General features: G+C 43.3%; 1 protein-coding gene across 1 annotated transcript in view; it reads right to left on the bottom strand.

Annotated features, from left to right (window-relative positions):
* The window catches only part of LOC106601618 (tumor necrosis factor receptor superfamily member 16), a 43,481-nt gene that overhangs the window by 9,048 nt on the left and 14,418 nt on the right, over positions 1–20,015 (bottom strand). Inside the window, exons 3-4 of the mRNA XM_045720128.1 lie at positions 17,930–18,292; positions 777–1,014 (exon numbers count right to left, since the gene is read on the bottom strand). Coding sequence (XP_045576084.1) covers positions 777–1,014; positions 17,930–18,292 — 601 coding nt within the window. The remainder of the gene's footprint in view (positions 1–776; positions 1,015–17,929; positions 18,293–20,015) is intronic.

The following is a 20,015-nucleotide window of genomic DNA, read 5'->3' as shown; positions in this document are numbered from 1 at the left end:
GAGCTTGTTTACTTGGTACATGGTGTGTTTGAATCGGCGTGTGTGTGTGTATGTGTTGTGTGCAAATGCTTGTGTGTGTGTGTGCGTGCGTCTGTGTGCGTCATTTCTAATGTTTAATATGTCACTGACCTCTGTTAATCATTTTACTCTGAGTGTGTGACCTTTGAAATGCATTATTTGTGTGTGTGTGTATGTGCGTGCGTGCGCGTGTGTGTAATCATGTGGTGTAACTGGGTCAATGTCTTGCCATTCCACAACAGGCCTGAATATTTCACCATACAGTCGCTCTCTATCTGGCTCCCTGCCTTTCTTTAGCCATGGGCTACATCACTCAAACACCATCCTGCCTGTCATTCCCCTTCCCTGACTAGTCAACCTCTCTGTCCTAGTTCACTCTCTCCCTCCTCCAGCCTGAGCCCACTGTCTGCATACATGTATCATCCTCCCTGCTTTGTCTCTGGTCCTATCTGTGTGATAGCTGCTTCTATCTGTGTGATAGCTGCTTCTATCTGTGTGATAGCTGCTTCTATCTGTGTGATAGCTGCTTCTATCTGTGTGATAGCTGCTTCTCCCTGTGTGATAGCTGCTTCTATCTGTGTGATAGCTTCTTATATCTGTGTGATAGCTGCTTCTATCTGTGTGATAGCTTCTTATATCTGTGTGATAGCTGCTTCTATCTGCGTGATAGCTGCTTATATCTGTGTGATAGCGGCTTCTACCTGTGCTCATATCCTATCTCCCTGCTTTGTCTATGCTCCCACTCCATGGCCCCTCACCTTTTGAAGACGATGTAGGCCACCAGCCCCACCACCACAGCAGCCAGGATGGAGCAGTATATGGGGATGAGGTTCTCGTTGAAGCCCGGTCTGATGAAGTGAGGGCTGGGGTGGGCCGTGGTGCTCTCTCCCCCTGGGGAGGGGCTGCTGGAGCTGTCTGGTGGGAAGATGTCTGTGAAAGAGGGGGAAGACGGGTCCTGGGGAAAGGTGGGAGACGTGTAGGACGGGAGGAGAGGATCTAAGGAGAGTGAAGGAAAAGAGGAAAAAGGAGAGATTGCTATTATATAAGACAGGAAGAGGTCATTTTCATATGAGGTCATTATTTTATGGTAAGAATGTTTTATTTAAAAAATCACACACTTAACCAGCAGTAATAATAGCCAGTTTAGGAATACATTATCATTGGCTAAGCAACGTACATCAAGTCTCCTTGGAACCAGCACATTGTACTGTAGTTAGCACACCGGTATATCAAAAAGGGAATTTACAATGAGGACCAGGGAAATAAAAACAAACAAAAAAGATACTTTTCCCCATAATGAAAAAATAAAATGTCATAAACTATAACTGTATACATCCTTCTTCAAGTAGTTCTGAGCCTGGGTTTAGTCACGACGATGTCCCTAAGCAGATGTTTGAGTGACAGTGCACACATGTGAACGCTTGTTCCTATAGGCAGATGGGCTCCGGCTAAGATGCTATCTGGAGAAAAAAAAATGTTTCAAGAGGAGGGGGAGATGGGAGGCAAACTGTCACTTACCCACATAATAACCCAAGCCCAGCAGCACATCATGACTCTCTCACCAGGGCCGCATCCCAAAGGGCACCCTATTTCCTACATAGTGCATTACTTTTGACCAGAACACATAGGGCTCTGGTCAAAAGTAGTGCACTATTATATAGGGAATAGGGTGCCATTTGGGACTCACTCCAAGTTCTTCTCTATATGGGAGCATGACTGTGATCTCTGTACATAACATGGCACACACCATGTGGAGTACCCGCAGTACAAAGTCAGGGGCTTTAGAGGGTCAGTGTGTTCAGCTTAACCTCTGGTGCTACAGGCTAGGCCTGGGAGGGCAGCAGTAGGAACTCTCTCTCTCTCTCTCTCTCTGCTACTGGAGGGGTCTGGTTTTCATCACTAAAGAGGAGACATTTTTATAAATTGTCCCATTTCCTCTCTCTCTTTCTGTTTCTCTGTAAATTGCATTAATGATCAACTGCTATTTTCCAGTGTGCCAGCAACACCATGGCTGCCCAGAGGCCTTCTGCTTCTGCTTCCCTTGGCAACGTACATACAGCACAGGACAACTCAGTCATGTTCTTTGTAGTGGTTACCCTGTTATCTGCTGTGTCACGCACTCCTACTGTGTGTGTTGTGTAATAAAACTGTTATGCTTCAAGCATTAGATGTAGCTACAGTATGTCTGCCAGTATCCACACCTCGAGGGGAGTGTGGTGGATGGTGGTGGTGGTGGTGGTGGTGGGGATATGAAGGAGTAATCCCCAACAGAACAGAACCCCATACAGGCTTCCTCAACTCTCAAATAATATGATTTTCCTGTGTTTTATAAACACCGGGTCAGACCTAAAAGTCGGAAACATTCCACAGGGATGTTGGTCTGTTGACACCAGGCAGGATGGGTCCATGGACTCATGCTGCATACGCTAAGTCCTGACTGCCATCAGCATAAAGCAACAGGATCCGGGATTCGTCGGACCAGGCGACGTTTTTCCACTTCTCAATTGTCCAGTGTTGGCGATCGCGTGCCCACTGGATACGTTTCTACTTGTGTTTAGCTGATAGGAGTGGAACCCGGTGTGGTCGTCTGCTGCAACAGCCCATCCGTGACAAGGATCGACGAGTTGTGTGTTCCCGAGATGTCATTCTGCACACCACTGTTGTACTGCGCCGTTATTTGTCTGTTTGTGGCCCGCCTGTTAGCTTGCACGATCCTTGTAATTCTCCTTCGTTGTTGCTTATCCACAAGCTGTTGTCGCCCACAGGACTGCCGTTGACTTGATTTTGTGTTTGTTGCACCATTCTCTTCGTAAAAAGCACAGGAGGCCAGCTGTTTCTGAGAGACTGGATCCGGCGTGCCCGGCACCGACGATCAAACCAGACTCAAAGTCACTTAGGTCACTCGTTATGCCCATTCTATCATTCAATCGAACAGGAACTGAATGCCTCGATGCCTGGCTGCCTGCTTTAGATAGCAAGCCATGGCCAAGTGACTCACTGTCTGTAGGAGTGATCCATTTTTGTGAAATGTGGTGGTGTACGTAATAAACTGGCTGGTGAGTGTATCTTTCCACACTATGAGTGAGGTTGGTATAATACTGTGAAATTGTGAAAATTATGATAATGCCATTTTAGTTAAAGAGCTGTTTGAAAATACTGCCTGAAATGTCTGCCTGTTTTGGTGGGATGGAGTTTTGGCCTGCCTGGTGACATCACCAGGCTGTAAATTAGTTAATAGACCAATAAGAAAGAGTTCCAAACAGCCAATAACAGCTAGTTTTCAGTTTTCCCCACCCCACTTGAGAAATTGCTCTTTACTAAGAAGCTATTTTTCTTTCTTTTTGACCATTTTAATTCAAAACAATCACTGTAAAGTACTTAATTGTTACCCAGAAATGATCTGATATTGAGATAAAAATGGCTGCAATGGAACTTTAAGAACACAGTGAAGTATGAAATGGCAGTTCTGGTCAGTGATGTGGTCTCTTGACAGATTGACACAAAGGAAAGCAGTGAACCATCACAATAATAACGAACTGTCAAAATTCAGCACTTCTTTTTATTACTGACAAGGCTGTTTTTCAGGTTTTTTTCTACACATTGATTGAATGCATATTTATTTACGCTCCCCAGGGACACTGATGGGAGTCTTAGGGTACATTTGTTAAATTCTGCAGCTTGTTAAGACTCAGATATCTCCTAGCTGTTTCCTTGGCGATGACAGGACATTCCTTTGTCAGTAGGGAGGGATAGGTTTACTGAAACTGTAGAGAATACCGTTCCACACTGGACACTCCCTGCTCACAGCCACGTCACACCAAGACACAAAAATAAACTCAACCTATTTAAAGGCATGGTATCGATTTCAGGGAATTATTTTAGGCCAAGGTCAGGTCACAAGTGTGTGGCCAGTGGGAATGGTAGTCACGTTTCCAGTCTGTCAGTCCCAGTGCAGGTGTAACAGAACATGCTTGAACTTTCAGGAAGTGCGCTTCTCCTTCCATCTCTATTCACCAATCAGTTACAGTCGGTTTAGCATTATGGTGATAAAACAAGAGGATCCCAAAGATGAGATTTCCACAATCACTTCAAATTCAACTCTTTCCACTTTTTCCACTGTGAGTCATACAGTGCATGCAGCGACTACGTCAGCCATATAATTCTACAATGACCACACACACACACACCATTTATTCACACCTTTGGAGACGGTGTGTGTGAGTTCTGATAGCCGTGTCCATTTCATCCGGTACCCTACGGATGGCAATCTGGGGTGATCACAGTGAGTCAGAGTGACTCAACACTCACTGTCACCAACACAAGCTTGGTCTTTTCCTCCTTCTAGCTGTATCTCTTTTTTCTCTCTTTCTTTCTATATTCCATCTGAACCCCTTGCCCTCTTTCTCTCTGTTTTTCTCTCATATCTCATGCTTACCTGCATGTATGTATCAACCCTGTGCTGATCTAGAAAGTAAGGCAGTTAACTGGGAAATAAACCTGCGGCTCCAGTGCCTGTCTCGGTCGGCCTCTGCGTGTTACCCGTGTTTTAACGGTTTTATTTCAGCTTCAATGGATTTTAAACGTCTCTGAAACAAATAAAACTTCCCTGAGCTTTTATGAGCCCAGGCCTGTGAATAACTGTTTATTATAGGGAGTGGAGGAGGATAGAGAAATGCAATTTAATTGTATTTTATTTGACATTTTAGTTTTTTTATTGTAAAGTTAACCCTGTACAGTGCCTTCAGAAAGTATTCACACCCCTTGACTTACTCCACATTTTGTTGTTACAGCCTGAATTCAAAATGGACTAGATAGATGTTTTCCTCACCCATCTACAGACAATATGACATAATGACAAAGTGAACATGTTTTTTGAATTTTTTTGCAAATGTATTGAAAATGAAATACAGAAATATCTCATTTACATAAGTATTCACACCCATGAGTCAATACTTTGTAGAAGCACCCTTGGCAGCAATTACAGCTGTGAGTCTTTCTGGGTAAGCCTCTAAGAGCTTTCCAAGCTCTGTCAAATTGGTTGCTGATCCTTGCTAAACAACCATTTTCAGGTCTTGTCATAGATCTTCAAGTAGATTTAAGTCAAAACTGTAACTAGGCGACTCAGGAACATTTACTGTCTTCTTGGTAAGCAACTTTAGTGTAAATGTGGTCTTGTGTTTTAGTTTCTTGTCCTGCTGAAAGGTAAATTAATCTCCAAGTGTCTGGTGGAAAGCAGACTGAAGTTTCCTCTAGGATTTTTCCTGTGCTTAGCTCCATTCCATGTATTTTTTATCCTGAAAAACTCCCCATTCCTTAATAATTACAAGCATACCCATAGCATGATGCAGCCACCACTATACTAGAAAATATGGAGAGTGGTACAGGTGTTGTATTGATTTGCCACAAACATAACACTTTGTATTCAGGACAAAAAGTGAATTTCTTTGCCACTGTCAGGCTGTGGGTAACTGGTGCATGCAATCAGGCACAGGAGAGCAGAGATGAGTGTACAAGGTAACTTATTCCACGAACAGCACCAGTATAAAACAAATACTAAAGGTGCGTGAAATTACCGGTCACTCGTAAATAACGGGCGTAATAACGAACCCGGCAAACAATACCAGCCAACAAGTAACAACCTGAACATTATATACAAACACGCACACAAACATGGGGGAAACAGAGGGTTAAATACATGAACATGTAATTGGGGAATAGAAACCAGGTGTGTAGAAAACAAAGACAAAACAAATGGAAAATGAAAAGTCGGCGATGGCTAGAAAGCCGGTGACGTCGACCGCCGAACGCCGCCCGAACAAGGAGAGGGACCGACTTCGGCGGAAGTCGTGACAGCCACGTTTTGCAGTATTACTTTAGTGCCTTGTTGCAAACAGGATGCATGTTTTGGAATATTGTTTTATTCTCTACAGGCTTCCTTCTCTTCACTGTCAATTAGGGTTAGTATTGTGGAGAACTGTTTTAAAGTCACCATTGGCCTCTTGTTGAAATCCCTGGTAACTGAGTTAGGAAGGACGCTTGTATCTTTGTAGTGATTGGGTGTATTAATACACCATCCAAAGTGTAGTTAATAACTTCACCATGCTCAAAGGGATATTCAATGGGATGTTTAACCTATCTTCTAATAGGTGCCCGTCTTTTTGCGAGGCATTGGAAAACCTCCCGGGTCTTTGTGGTTGAATCTGTGTTTGAAATTCACTGCTCAACTGAGGGACCTTATGGACAATTGTATGTGTGGGGTACAGAGATGAGATAGTCGTTCAAAAATCATGTCTAACACTATTATTGCACACAGAGTGAATACTTATTGACTCAAATACATTTCAGCATTTCATTTTTAATTAATTTGTCCAACAACAACAAAAAAGTATAGAAACATAATTCCACTTTGACATTATGGGGTATTGTGTGTAGGCCAGTGACAAAAGATCTCAATTTAATACATTTTAAATTCAGGCTGTAACAACAAAATATGGAAAAAGTCAAGGCACTGTATTCCCTCCTTGGTTCCTTGCAGTCAAGTTGGGGTGGAGGACAGTTATCAAACATACCACACGCACAATGACCTCTTTATCTATCAGAGAACACTCTCCCACTGTCTCATTACGGCCTATCTCTATCTGCCTAGGCCTCTTGTAAACACCACACACACACACACACACACACACAGACAGACAGACACTTCTCTCTCCCCGGATTAAATTATTCAAGTTGGCGTTCTGCTTTCCATAGAGAGTGAGAGTTAATAGGGAGAGTGGGGGTAGAGAGAGAGTCAGAAAGGGACAGTATTAGGAGAGTGTATGGGAGCGAGTAGGAGGGGAGGGGGAGAGAGGAGGTGAGAGGATGGAGGAGTAGAGGAACAGAAGCGCTGCTGTAAAGTGCTCTGATTAGCAGGAGTAATTACACTGCAGCAATGAAGGCACTGAATGACCCACTCCTCCCCTCATCCCTTTTCCCCCTCTTTTCCCTCAGCCTAACCACTCAAGGCTGCTTCGGGGAGAAAGGGAAGAAGGAGAGAGGGGAGAAGAGAGGCTGAGAGAGAGAGTGGGGAAGAGATAAGGAGGGAGAGACAAAGAATGTCTCCCTATTTATCTAAGAAGGGTCTGTAGGTGATAAGCTGAGTCATGAACAGCTAAACTTTAGTGTTTAAGGAATTGTGCAACAACCCTGTCTCACACACAGTCTGCACACTCACCAACACACACAACCACATGGTGGAGGAGAGAGACAGCTGAGCTGAGAGATGAAGAGAGGAACAGAGAGGGAAGGAGAGAGGGAGAGATGTGAGCTGAGAGAGGATGAGAGAGAGTTGTGAGCTGAGAGAGGATGAGAGAGAGAGTTGTGAGCTGAGAGAGGATGAGAGAGAGAGAGAGAGAGAGAGAGAGAGAGAGAGAGAGATGTGAGCAGAGAGAGATAAAGAGAGGGGGAGAGAGAGAGAGTGTCTGTCTAAGTCCGTGTGGGTCCTGCAGTGTTCAGTGCTCATAAATGTCAGCCAGCGAAACCGGAGTGTGAGCAGGAGAAACCCCAGCACTCTTATCGACCCTCCAGTCCACACAGAACAGCACATCTGATGCCCCCCCCCCCTAATCATTCTCTCATTGTGAGTGATCGCCACTCGGAAACAGCTGGATATGAAGGGAGTATGTGAAAATGCCTGCTGCAGCTACTTAAACACACGTGAACACACACACACACACACACACACACACACACACACACACACACACACACACACACACACACACACTGTGTCAGCAAGATTGAAATCTAGTATCACACACATTGACTGAGTTAGACTCAATCAGATCAAGCGTTAACTGCTGAAGTCTGGATAATTTTTTACTGCAAAAACGGTTTGAATGGTCCACTGGCTCCCAGAGGCAAGATTTTGATTGGATGTTACGTTTCAAGAACCCTCCCCCATACGCCCGTAGAAGGGGTGCTGTGTGTTATGTGCGTCACTGTTATCCCATCCTGTAGCTCTAACTCCAAAAAGTTTTGGGACACTGTAAAGTCCATGGAGAATAAAGAGTACCTCCTCCCAGCTGCCCACTGCACTGAGGCTAGGAAACACTGTCACCATCGATAAATCCACGATAATTGAGGATTTCAATAAGCATCTCTCTACAGCTGGTCATGCTTTTGTTGTGTCTTTGGCTATGCCGGATTAAGTGATATGACATGCTATTCTATAAAATAATTTCTCTGTAATTAATATTACCTGATTAAGCTAATCAGGTTAATGTAATTAACTAGAAAGTCGGGGCACCACGAAAGAAGGTTTATAGAGCTGTTATCTTCCGAATAAACTCTTAAAGACCTGGTAATCTTTTACATCAATAGCAGTCAATATTTAATCGTCACATTATTCAGTGTCATCTGAAAGTTGTAAATTCTTGGTTATCTTCACGAACCCTGGCTAACAAGTTGAATCAGCAATACAAATTGGTTTAATTATTTATTTACTAAATACCTAAATAATCACAAAGAATTACATCTACACAGAATGGATCATACATTGATTACAAATTATGTCATAAAGAAAATGTCCCTGGTGGATGGAGCCGACATGACGGCTGGTTACACAAAAGGAAAGGGGGTTGGGTTTGAATGAAAGAGTGGGAAGACTGAGGAACAAAGGGTAGCTGCCTACGGCCCGATAGAGACATAGCTTCTCCCTATCGTAAATAGAGAATCTTATGCATTCTGGAAAAGGAAAATGCAATAAATATTTACTCTGAGCTGCGCTTCGATCGGTTGGTCGTAAATGGGAGGCAGGGTTGTCCAGCATGGATCTCTGGTCCTCTGAAGACTGTCTAGTGGTGAACTGGAGCATGGTAGAATAGATACTCTGTCCGTCCTCTCCTAGCCCACGTTTAGCAGGCGGACGGGGTAGCACTTCTTTAGTGAATAAGAGTTCAAAGGTAGGTCGTCACCTTCACATTGAAATTTGATGCCAATTTCGTTAGGTTCTTGCTGATGTTGGCTTAGTTCTGTAGGTGGTCTTTGTCCTTTCAACGTGGGGACTGCCAGTCCGCACGTCCTTGGAACAGCAAGTTACATTTTGGTCAAGGGGCTTATATAGGATTGGGAGAGAGGGTCGCGTTTCATAGTTTACACCCACTGTCTGTTCACATGGGCGGGGCCACTGAGTTGGCAGAGTTTACTCTATGACAAACCGTTCTCTCATTAAGAAGCTAAAATTACATTTCATCTTTTCACAAATAGTTTCATACTTAAACATTTAAATTGCACAACAATTCCATGTGAATCTGATAACTATAATGTGTAGACTTTCCAAGATACAGTTTATGTCGTCCTATCATCAGTAATCATGTCTCAGACGCCAACTGAACTGACATATTCATTAAGTCCCAACGCATACTTTCAACTGGTTGGATTAACATAATATGGTTCCGTTTCCCATCTTTTGATGTCACCAGACTCTCTCTCAATGTTAACAAAGAGATTTTCAATAGTCACATCGGTAGAGAGAGGAAAAAGGGGAAAGGTATTTATGGGGGTCATAAACCTCCCCCTCAGGCCGTCATGACACTTTCCTCCTGGCTACCCCAACCCCGGCCAACAGCTCCGCACCCCCCGCAGCTACTTGCCCAAGCCTCCCCAGCTTCTCCTTCACCCAAATCCAGATAGCTGATGTTCTGAAAGAGCTGCAAAACCTGGATCCATACAAATCAGCTGGGCTAGACAATCTGGATCCTCTCTTTCTAAAATTATCCGCCAGCATTGTTTCAATTCCTATTACTAGTCTGTTCAACCTGTCTTTCGTATCATCTGAGATTCCTAAAGATTGGAAAGCTGCCGCGGTCGTCCCCCTCTTCAAAAGGGGTGACACTCTAGACCCAAACTGTTACAGACCTATATCCATCCTGCCCTGCCTTTCTAAAGTCTTCGAAAGCCAAGTTAACAAACAGATCACTGACCATTTTGAATCCCACCGTACCTTCTACGCTGTGCAATCCGGTTTCCGAGCTGGTCACGGGTGCACCTCAGCCACGCTCAAGGTCCTAAACGATATCATAACCACCATCTATAAAAGACAGTACTGTTCAGCCGTCTTCATCGACCTGGCCAAGGCTTTCGACTTTGTCAATCACCGTATTCTTATCGGCAGACTCAACAGCCTTGGTTTGTCAAATGACTGCCTCACCTGGTTCACCAACTACTTCTCTGATAGAGTTCAGTGTGTCAAATCGGAGGGCCTGTCCGGACCTCTGGCAGTCTCTATGGGGGTGCCACAGGGTGCAATTCTCGGGCCGACTCTTTTCTCTGTATATTTCAACGATGTCGCTCTTGCTGCGGGTGATTCCTTGATCCACCTCTACGCAGACGACACCATTCTGTATACAGTTGAAGTCGGAAGTTTACATACACCTTAGCCAAATACATTTAAACTTAGTTTTCACAATTCCTTACATTTAATCCTAGTAAAACTTCCCTGTTTTAGGTCAGTTAGGATCACCACTTTATTTTAAAAATGTGAAATGTCAGAATAATAGTAGAGAGAATGATTTATTTCAGCTTTTATTTCTTTCATCACATTCCCAGTGGGTCAGAAGTTTACATACACTTAATTAGTATTTGGTAGCATTGCCTTTAAATTGTTTAACTTGGGTCAAATGTTTTGTGTAGCCTTCCACAAGTTTCTTAATATATCCACATAATTTTCCTCCCTCATGATGCCATCTATTTTGTGAAGTGCACCAGTCCCTCCTGTAGCAAAGCACCCCCACAACATGATGCTGCCACCCACGTGCTTCACAGTTGGGAGGGTGTTATTCGGCTTACAAGCCTCCCCCTTTTTCCTCCAAACATAACGATGGTCATTATGGCCAAACGGTTCCATTTTTATTTCACCAGACCAGAGGACATTTCTCCAAAAAGTACGATCTTTGTCCCCATGTGCAGTTGCAAAACGTAGTCTGGCTTTTTTAACGCAGTTTTGGAACAGTGGCTTCTTCCTTGCTGAGCGGCCTTTCAGGTTATATCGATATAGGACTCGTTTTACTGTGGATATAGATACTTTTGTACCTGTTTCCTCCAGCATCTTCAGAAGGTCCTTTGCTGTAGTTCTGGGATTGATTTGCACTTTTCGCACTAAAGTACGTTCATCTCTAGGAGTGTGAATGTGTCTCCTTCCTGAGCGGTATGATGGCTGTGTGGTCCTATGGTGTTTATACTTGCCTACTATTGTTTGTACAGATGAACGTGGTACCTTCAGGCATTTGGAAATTGCTCCCATGGACGAACCAGACTTGTGGAGGTCTACAATTTATTTTGATTTTCCCATGATGTCAAGCAAAGAGGGACTGAGTTTGAAGGTTGGCCTTGAAATACATCCACAGGTACACCTCCAATTGACTCAAATTATGTCAATTAGCCTATCAGAAGCTCCTAAAGCCATGACATCATTTTCTGGAATTTTCCAAGCTGTTTAAATTAGTATATGTAAACTTCTGACCCACTGGAATTGTGATACAGTGCATTATAAGTGAAATAATCTGTAAACAATTGTTGGAAAAATTACTTGTGTCATGCACAAAGTATATGTCCTAAACGACTTGCAAAAACTATAGTTTGTTCACAACAAATTTGTGGAGCGGTTGAAAAACGAGTTTTAATGACTCCAACATAAGTGTATGTAAACTTCCGACTTCATCTGTACATCTGGCCCTTCTTTGGAAACTGTTAACAAACCTCCAAACGAGCTTCAATGCCATACAACACTCCTTCCGTGGCCTCCAACTGCCCTAAAATGCAAGTAAAACTAAATGCATGCTCTTCAACCGATCGCTGCCCACACCTGCCCGCCCGTCTAGCATCACTACTCTGGACGGTTCTGACTAGGTGTCTGGCTAGACTGTAAACTCTCCTTCCAGACTCACATTAAGCATCTCCAATCCAAAATTAAATCTGGAATTGGCTTCTTATTTCGCAACAAAGCCTCAATCTCTCACAGTGCCAAACATATCCTCATAAAACTGACTATCCTACCGATCCTCGACTTTGGCGATGTCATTTACAAAATAGCCTCCAACACTCTACTCAGAAAACTGGATGCAGTCTATCACAGTGCCATCCTTTGTGTCACCAAAGCCCCATATACCATCCACCACTGCGACCTGTATGCTCTCGTCGGCTGGCCCTCGCTACATGTTCGTCGCCAGACCCACTGGCTCCAGGTCATCTATAAGTATTTGCTCGGTAAAGCTCCGCCTTATTTACATTTACATTACATTTAAGTCATTTAGCAGACGCTCTTATCCAGAGCGACTTACAAATTGGTGCATTCACCTTATGATATCCAGTGGAACAACCACTTTACAATAGTGCATCTAAATATTTTAAGGTGGGGGGGTTAGAAGGATTACTTTATCCTATCCTAGGTATTCCTTAAAAAGGTGGGGTTTCAGGTGTCTCCGGAAGGTGGTGATTGACTCCGCTGTCCTGGCCTTATCTCAGCTCACTGGTCACCATTGCAACACCCACCCGTATCACATGCTCCGGCAGGTATATTTCACTGGTCATCCCCAAAGCAAACACCTCGTTTGGCCGCATTTCCTTCCAGTTCTCTGCTGCCAATGACTGGAAAGAATTGCAAAAATCGCTGAAGTTGGAGACATATCTCCCTCACTAACTTGAAGCATCAGCTTTCTGAGCAGCTTACCGATCGCTGCAGCTGTACACAGCCCATCTGTAAATAGCCCATCCAACTACCTACCTCATCCCCATATTGTTTTTATTTACTTTTTTTGCTCTTTTGCACACCAGTATTTCTACTTGCACATCATCATCTGCACATCTATCACTCCAGTGTTAATTTGCTAAATTGTAATTACTTCGCTACTATGGCCTATTTATTGCCTTACCTCCTTACTCCATTTGCACACACTGTATATAGATTTTTCTATTGTGTTATTTACCGTACTTTTGTTTATCCCACGTGTAACTCTGTGTTGTTGTTTTTTGTCGCACTGCTTTGATTTATCGTGGCCAGGTCGCAGTTGTAAATGAGACAGACTTTCTTCTATTTCTCCATTCCCCCAGCGGTTCAGACGCCGGGCACCAACCACAGCAGGGATTCCCTTCAGGGATTCAACCTGAACATCCGTCGTCGCCCCTGAGATGACTCTTTTAACGGGTGCTCTACTCTGAAGTTCAAAACACAAAACTTCTGTTGTCCGGATTCTTTTGAGTCCCACTGCAATCTTCCACTGCTCTTCAGAAATACAATGAATCAAAATACGCCATTTTAGACACCTCAAACAGGTTTCCCACATATCCATCCTTACTCAACAAACGCATCCCAACAAGAAGCAATTCATTATCATCCACACACATATCTTCCACTCCAATTTTAGACAATTTCAACAAGAGTGACACACAGACGTGTGGACTACAGCACATCTGTCCTCATAGACCACCGGGGTGTCTTGGGAACAGAACAGTCATGGCAATAGTTCGACGGCGTCCACATGTTTACGTGTGACCTTATGGGTGTATGACTGTGGCTCCTTTCACATGTCAGAGTCCCCCTGACACACCACACAGGGCAGGGTCACCCAGAGCCACCCCATACTGCCACTACTGTCCCTAGCACTGTCCCTAGTCCTGTCCGTGGCCAGCGGAATACAACACAGGGTCACAGAGAAGAAGACAGAGCCCCGAGGTCAGAAGTGAGAGGCGCTCTGGTTGTGTGCTGTCTTTATCTCCACTGCTGGTGGTCCTCTATATGCTACAGCACAAGGCTGCATTGTACCCTACTGTACATCACTCATAATAGAAGGTCTGACATAGATGTTCACTCACTGTATGAGGCACACATGGTGCGGTTTGACTAGATTTCTGAAGTCCCTATGACTCTCTGACTCTCACGCAACTTATGAGTGATATAAGTGATATTCCCAATTCTCATATTTACTACTTTATTTTTTAGAGTCAGTGAGAAAGAGAGAAAATACTGTATATAGACATAATATGACATTTGAAATGTCTTTATTCTTTTGGAACTTCTGTGAGTGTAATGTTTACTGTACATTTTTATTGTTTATTTCACTTTAGTTTATTATCTACTTCACTTGCTTTAACAATGTTAACATATGTTTCCCATGCCAATAAAGCCCTTGAATTGAATTGAGAGAGAGAAGAAGGTGAGGAAAACAGAGAAAGGAAGAGAGGACACAATCTCTTACACTTTCATGTCTGGACTGGTTCATGTGATTATGAATTAGGAAGGTTCTGGACTGGTTCATGTGATTATGAATTAGGAAGGTTCTGGACTGGTTCATGTGATTATGAATTGGGAAGGTTCTGGACTGGTTCATGTGATTATGAATTAGGAAGGTTCTGGACTGGTTCATGTGATTATGAATTGGGAAGGTTCTGGACTGGTTCATGTGATTATGAATTAGGAAGGTTCTGGACTGGTTCATGTGATTATGAATTGGGAAGGTTCTGGACTGGTTCATGTGATTATGAATTGGGAAGGTTCTGGACTGGTTCATGTGATTATGAATTAGGAAGGTTCTGGACTGGTTCATGTGATTATGAATTGGGAAGGTTCTGGACTGGTTCATGTGATTATGAATTGGGAAGGTTCTGGACTGGTTCATGTGATTATGAATTGGGAAGGTTCTGGACTGGTTCATGTGATTATGAATTGGGAAGGTTCTGGACTGGTTCATGTGATTATGAATTGGGAAGGTTCTGGACTGGTTCATGTGATTATGAATTAGGAAGGTTCTGGACTGGTTCATGTGATTATGAATTGGGAAGGTTCTGGACATGTTTGTGTGATTATTAATTGGGAAGGTTCTGGACTGGTCCATGTGATTATTAATTGGGAAGGTTCTGAACATGTTTGTGTGATTATTAATTGGGAAGGTTCTGGACATGTTCATGTGATTATGAATTAGGAAGGTTCTGGACATGTTTGTGTGATTATTAATTGGGAAGGTTCTGGACATGTTTGTGTGATTATTAATTGGGAAGGTTCTGGACATGTTTGTGTGATTATTAATTGGGAAGGTTCTGGACATGTTTGTGTGATTATTAATTGGGAAGGTTCTGGACATGTTCATGTGATTATTAATTGGGAAGGTTCTGGACATGTTTGTGTGATTATTAATTGGGAAGGTTCTGGACATGTTTGTGTGATTATTAATTGGGAAGGTTCTGGACATGTTTGTGTGATTATTAATTGGGAAGGTTCTGGACATGTTCATGTGATTATTAATTGGGAAGGTTCTGGACATGGTCATGTGATTATTAATTGTGAAGGTTCTGGACATGTTCATGTGATTATGAATTAGGAAGGTTCTGGACATGTTTGTGTGATTATTAATTGGGAAGGTTCTGGACATGTTTGTGTGATTATTAATTGGGAAGGTTCTGGACATGTTTGTGTGATTATTAATTGGGAAGGTTCTGGACATGTTCGTGTGATTATTAATTGGGAAGGTTCTGGACATGTTTGTGTGATTATTAATTGGGAAGGTTCTGGACATGTTTGTGTGATTATTAATTGGGAAGGTTCTGGACATGTTTGTGTGATTATTAATTGGGAAGGTTCTGGACATGTTCATGTGATTATTAATTGGGAAGGTTCTGGACTTGTTCATGTGATTATTAATTGGGAAGGTTCTGGACTGGTTCATGTGATTATGAATTAGGAAGGTTCTGGACATGTTTGTGTGATTATTAATTGGGAAGGTTCTGGACATGTTTGTGTGATTATTAATTGGGAAGGTTCTGGACTTGTTCATGTGATTATTAATTGGGAAGGTTCTGGACTGGTCCATGTGATTATTAATTGGGAAGGTTCTGGACATGTTCATGTGATTATTAATTGGGAAGGTTCTGGACATGTTCATGTGATTATTAATTGTGAAGGTTCTGGACATGTTCATGTGATTATTAATTGGGAAGGTTCTGGACATGTTCATGTGATTATTAATTGGGAAGGTTCTGGACATGTTCATGTGATTATTAATTGTGAAGGTTCTGGACATGGTCATGTGATTATTAATTGGGAAGGTTCTGGACATGTTCATGTGATTATTAATTGGGAAGGTTCTGGACATGTTCATGTGATTATTAATTGGGAAGGTTCTGGACATGTTCATGTGATTATTAATTGGGAAGGTTCTGGACATGTTCATGTGATTATTAATTGTGAAGGTTCTGGACATGTTCATGTGATTATTAATTGGGAAGGTTCTGGACATGTTCATGTGATTATTAATTGGGAAGGTTCTGGACATGTTCATGTGATTATTAATTGGGAAGGTTCTGGACATGTTCATGTGATTATGGTGCTGGGATATGTGTCCTATTTTTTCCTCACTACCTTCTACTCTCTCTCTGTCTCTCTCTCTTTTGATCTCTTTCTATCTCTTTCTGTCTATGTGTCTCTCTCTCTCTCTCTTCTCTCATTTTAATCTCCCTCTCTCTGAACAGAGATGTCCCTGGCTGATCAGAAGCAGGTGTTTCTGCCTTTTTGAGAACCCAGAAACAGCTGTCAGTGAGGAGGAGGAGTCTGCCTCCTAAATGACACTTTACTCACTATGTAGTGTACTACTTTTGACCAGGACACAATACGGGCTCTGGTTAAAAGCAATTCACTATATAGGGAATAGGGTGCCATTTTGGACATAGCCTATGTGTGGGTGAGAGAGTGTTTCCTCCTCTCCTGATCTTTCTGGGTTTATCTTTTCTCAGTCTGTTTCACAACTAACTGAGAACTGCCAGCCGCGGGCAAGAGATGAGAGAACATTAAAAGAAGAGCGATTTATGACCCCCATCTGCCTGACAAGCATCTCCAGCACAGTGTAGCAGGTGTCCACGGATAACCCACTTGCATTTGCAACGTGGCATTTCTGGCCCAGGCAGCATCCAAGCCCAGCACACAAACCTCATAAGTCCCCCATCCAAAAAGTAACTAATCCTAGTAAGTGTCCAAGTTCCAAATTCCGAACCTAATATCCAAAACCATTACGGAAATCTTGTTTCCAAAACCCAAAATGAATGTCCATGATCCAAAACCAATATCAAGCCTTATTTGTATCACCTATACGAAACCTTGGAACATTCTAGTCCTACTGTACCAAAGGTCATCTGGAGGTGGCGTTAAGGACTTCTGTTATAAAGTTGATCATTTCCTTCATACAGTATATTTACTGGAACTCAAACCTGCTGGTCCCATAAACCTAACCCAGCCTGTGGAGCCAACCCAGGTCCCATAAACCTAACCCAGCCTGTGGAGCCAACCCAGGTCCCATAAACCTAACCCAGCCTGTGGAGCCAACCCAGGTCCCATAAACCTAACCCAGCCTGCTACCAGGGAGCTCCATATCTTGTAGCCCTAGCAGCAGTGGACCTCCCAGAGGCTGGGCTTATTATTCACTGACATGCCTGATTTCATGCCACTTCCACCCTGCTGGATTGACAGCTTCCTGGGTATGTGCTCCAGTGCTGCAGCCTGCCCTGTAGTGCATCTGTGTTCACCGTGCCTGCAGAGGGAATACCTGGCCTCTAGTGAGAGTTTGGAGATTATGCACTGTCTCTGTGTTGACACTCCACCACTTCTTGACCTCTGTGACCGCTGTTCTGTTTTTTCTGCCGTCTGACAATTTGGCCTGCATGGCCCTCTGACCCTGACTGTAGAACAGACACATGTGGAAGTCACCCCTGTTGACCTTCTAAATTCACATGGGAAAGAAAACATTGTGATAGAGACATACAGGCCTTTACTATACGACCCTGATAGGACAGGAGGGCAAAAGTTACCATAAGTTCCCAGACGTTACTGCTACTGGCTAGCGTGCAGGTTGTGTGTGTGTATGTTGCCGTGAGTGTGCGTTGGTTCTCTTACTGTGGCAGAGGGAGTCGCTGACGGGCGTGCAGGCGCTCAGCTCCACCTCGATGCCCTCATCACATATGGTGCAGGGCAGGCAGGGGTCCAGGGAGCTGTCCCGGTCGGAGTAGGTGTCGTCTATACACTCCTCACACATCGTGTCGTGGTTGTGCTCGCAGTGTGCCAGCACGCCCTGGCCTGCCGGGCACACCGTGCAGGGCTCGCAGCGCCCAGACACCTCACTCAGGTAGTAGTTGTAGTCACACACGCAGATGGCATTGTTGGAGTCAGTGCAGGGCGTCTGCATGCGCATCAGACCTGTACACATGGTGCAGGGGATACAGGTGTCTGTGTGGCTGTAGGTCTCTGAGTAGGTCTCACCTGGAGGAGAAGAAAGAAGAAGGGGATAGAGAACGATGAGGGGAGGATGAGACAGAGGGGTGAAGGGGAGAGGGGGATGGAGGGAGGAGAGAGGAAAAATGTATATGAGGAGGAGATGAGAGAGACAGTCAGTCAGTCTAATGACATGAATCATGTTTACTGCTGCTGTGTTCATCGAGAGGGGGGACACAGTGATCCAGTGGGTTCTGGATGATTTGTGTTCTGAGACATGAAAGGTGCTCTTGTTGAGGAAGGAGTCTGAAGCCCGCCGCGCTCATTACTATATTGATCTCTGTGTGGACTGTACCGACTGTACTGTAATGATATAGCTCTCTACTGCTCTGAACAGACGATGAGATGGCCTGTATTCAAAGTTAATCAAGCTGGGTTTGGCACAAATGATCACTGATCATTAGATGCTTGGCCACTCTTCATCATTTTAAAGTATGTTTCAAGCTATTTCTGAAAAGAATTCATACGTCTAACAATATTGAGATGTATTAACTTAGCGCACGCCATACGCATGTTTCCCATTGTAAATCAGACTTGTCATGAAACTGTGCGTGTGTGAACAAGCATTATAACTCTGCCAGGAAAACGCCCTCCATTCACCTGACTATAACACCCTTTATTTGCTGTATGATTTGGAACTGTTGGAATTGGGCCATGGGACGGCAGTTTCTAAAAGAGCAATGGCGAATTTGATCACATTTCTGTAGAGGTGTGGGCAGAATGTTTTAGTCTTTTACAGTGATGTTTTCAAACTAAACATGCATGCTGCCTATACTGAGTGACAAACACTTTATTGATTGTATATTCAGAAATGTTTTAATTAAATGCTACTTCTTTGCAAAAGACTAATTGTTTTGTTTATCAATAGATTATTGTGTTTCTTCAGTATCTCCTGCCTTGGGTCTCTGAGATGTCGCGCTCCTATCGCACAGCAATACTGTAGCATATACCCATACTGTCAAGTCTTTTACACAAGCTACCGGTATATTTACTGTGTAGGAAGAATGTATTCATCTGTTTCAGTAATTTATGCTGTATCTAGCTGTAAAGGGCAGTAATTTATTCTGTATCTGGCTGTAAAGGGCAGTAATTTATTCTGTATCTGGCTGTAAAGGGCAGTAATTTATGCTGTATCTGGCTGTAAAGGGCAGTAATTTATTCTGTATCTGGCTGTAAAGGACAGTAATTTATTCTGTATCTGGCTGTAAAGGACAGTAATTTATGCTGTATCTGGCTGTAAAGGGCAGTAATTTATTCTGTATCTAGCTGTAAAGGGCAGTAATTTATTCTGTATCTGGCTGTAAAGGGCAGTAATTTATTCTGTATCTGGCTGTAAAGGACAATAATTTATGCTGTATCTGGCTGTAAAGGACAGTAATTTATGCTGTCTCTGGCTGTAAAGGGCAGTAATTTATTCTGTATCTAGCTGTAAAGGGCAGTAATTTATTCTGTATCTGGCTGTAAAGGGCAGTAATTTATTCTGTATCTGGCTGTAAAGGGCAGTAATTTATTCTGTATCTGGCTGTAAAGGGCAGTAATTTATGCTGTATCTGGCTGTAAAGGGCAGTAATTTATTCTGTATCTGGCTGTAAAGGACAGTAATTTATTCTGTATCTGGCTGTAAAGGACAGTAATTTATGCTGTATCTGGCTGTAAAGGGCAGTAATTTATTCTGTATCTAGCTGTAAAGGGCAGTAATTTATTCTGTATC

This window comes from Salmo salar, chromosome ssa06 (assembly GCF_905237065.1).
Source record: "Salmo salar chromosome ssa06, Ssal_v3.1, whole genome shotgun sequence".
Classification (NCBI taxonomy): domain Eukaryota; kingdom Metazoa; phylum Chordata; class Actinopteri; order Salmoniformes; family Salmonidae; genus Salmo; species Salmo salar.
This window is presented reverse-complemented; position numbering and strand designations above follow the sequence as displayed.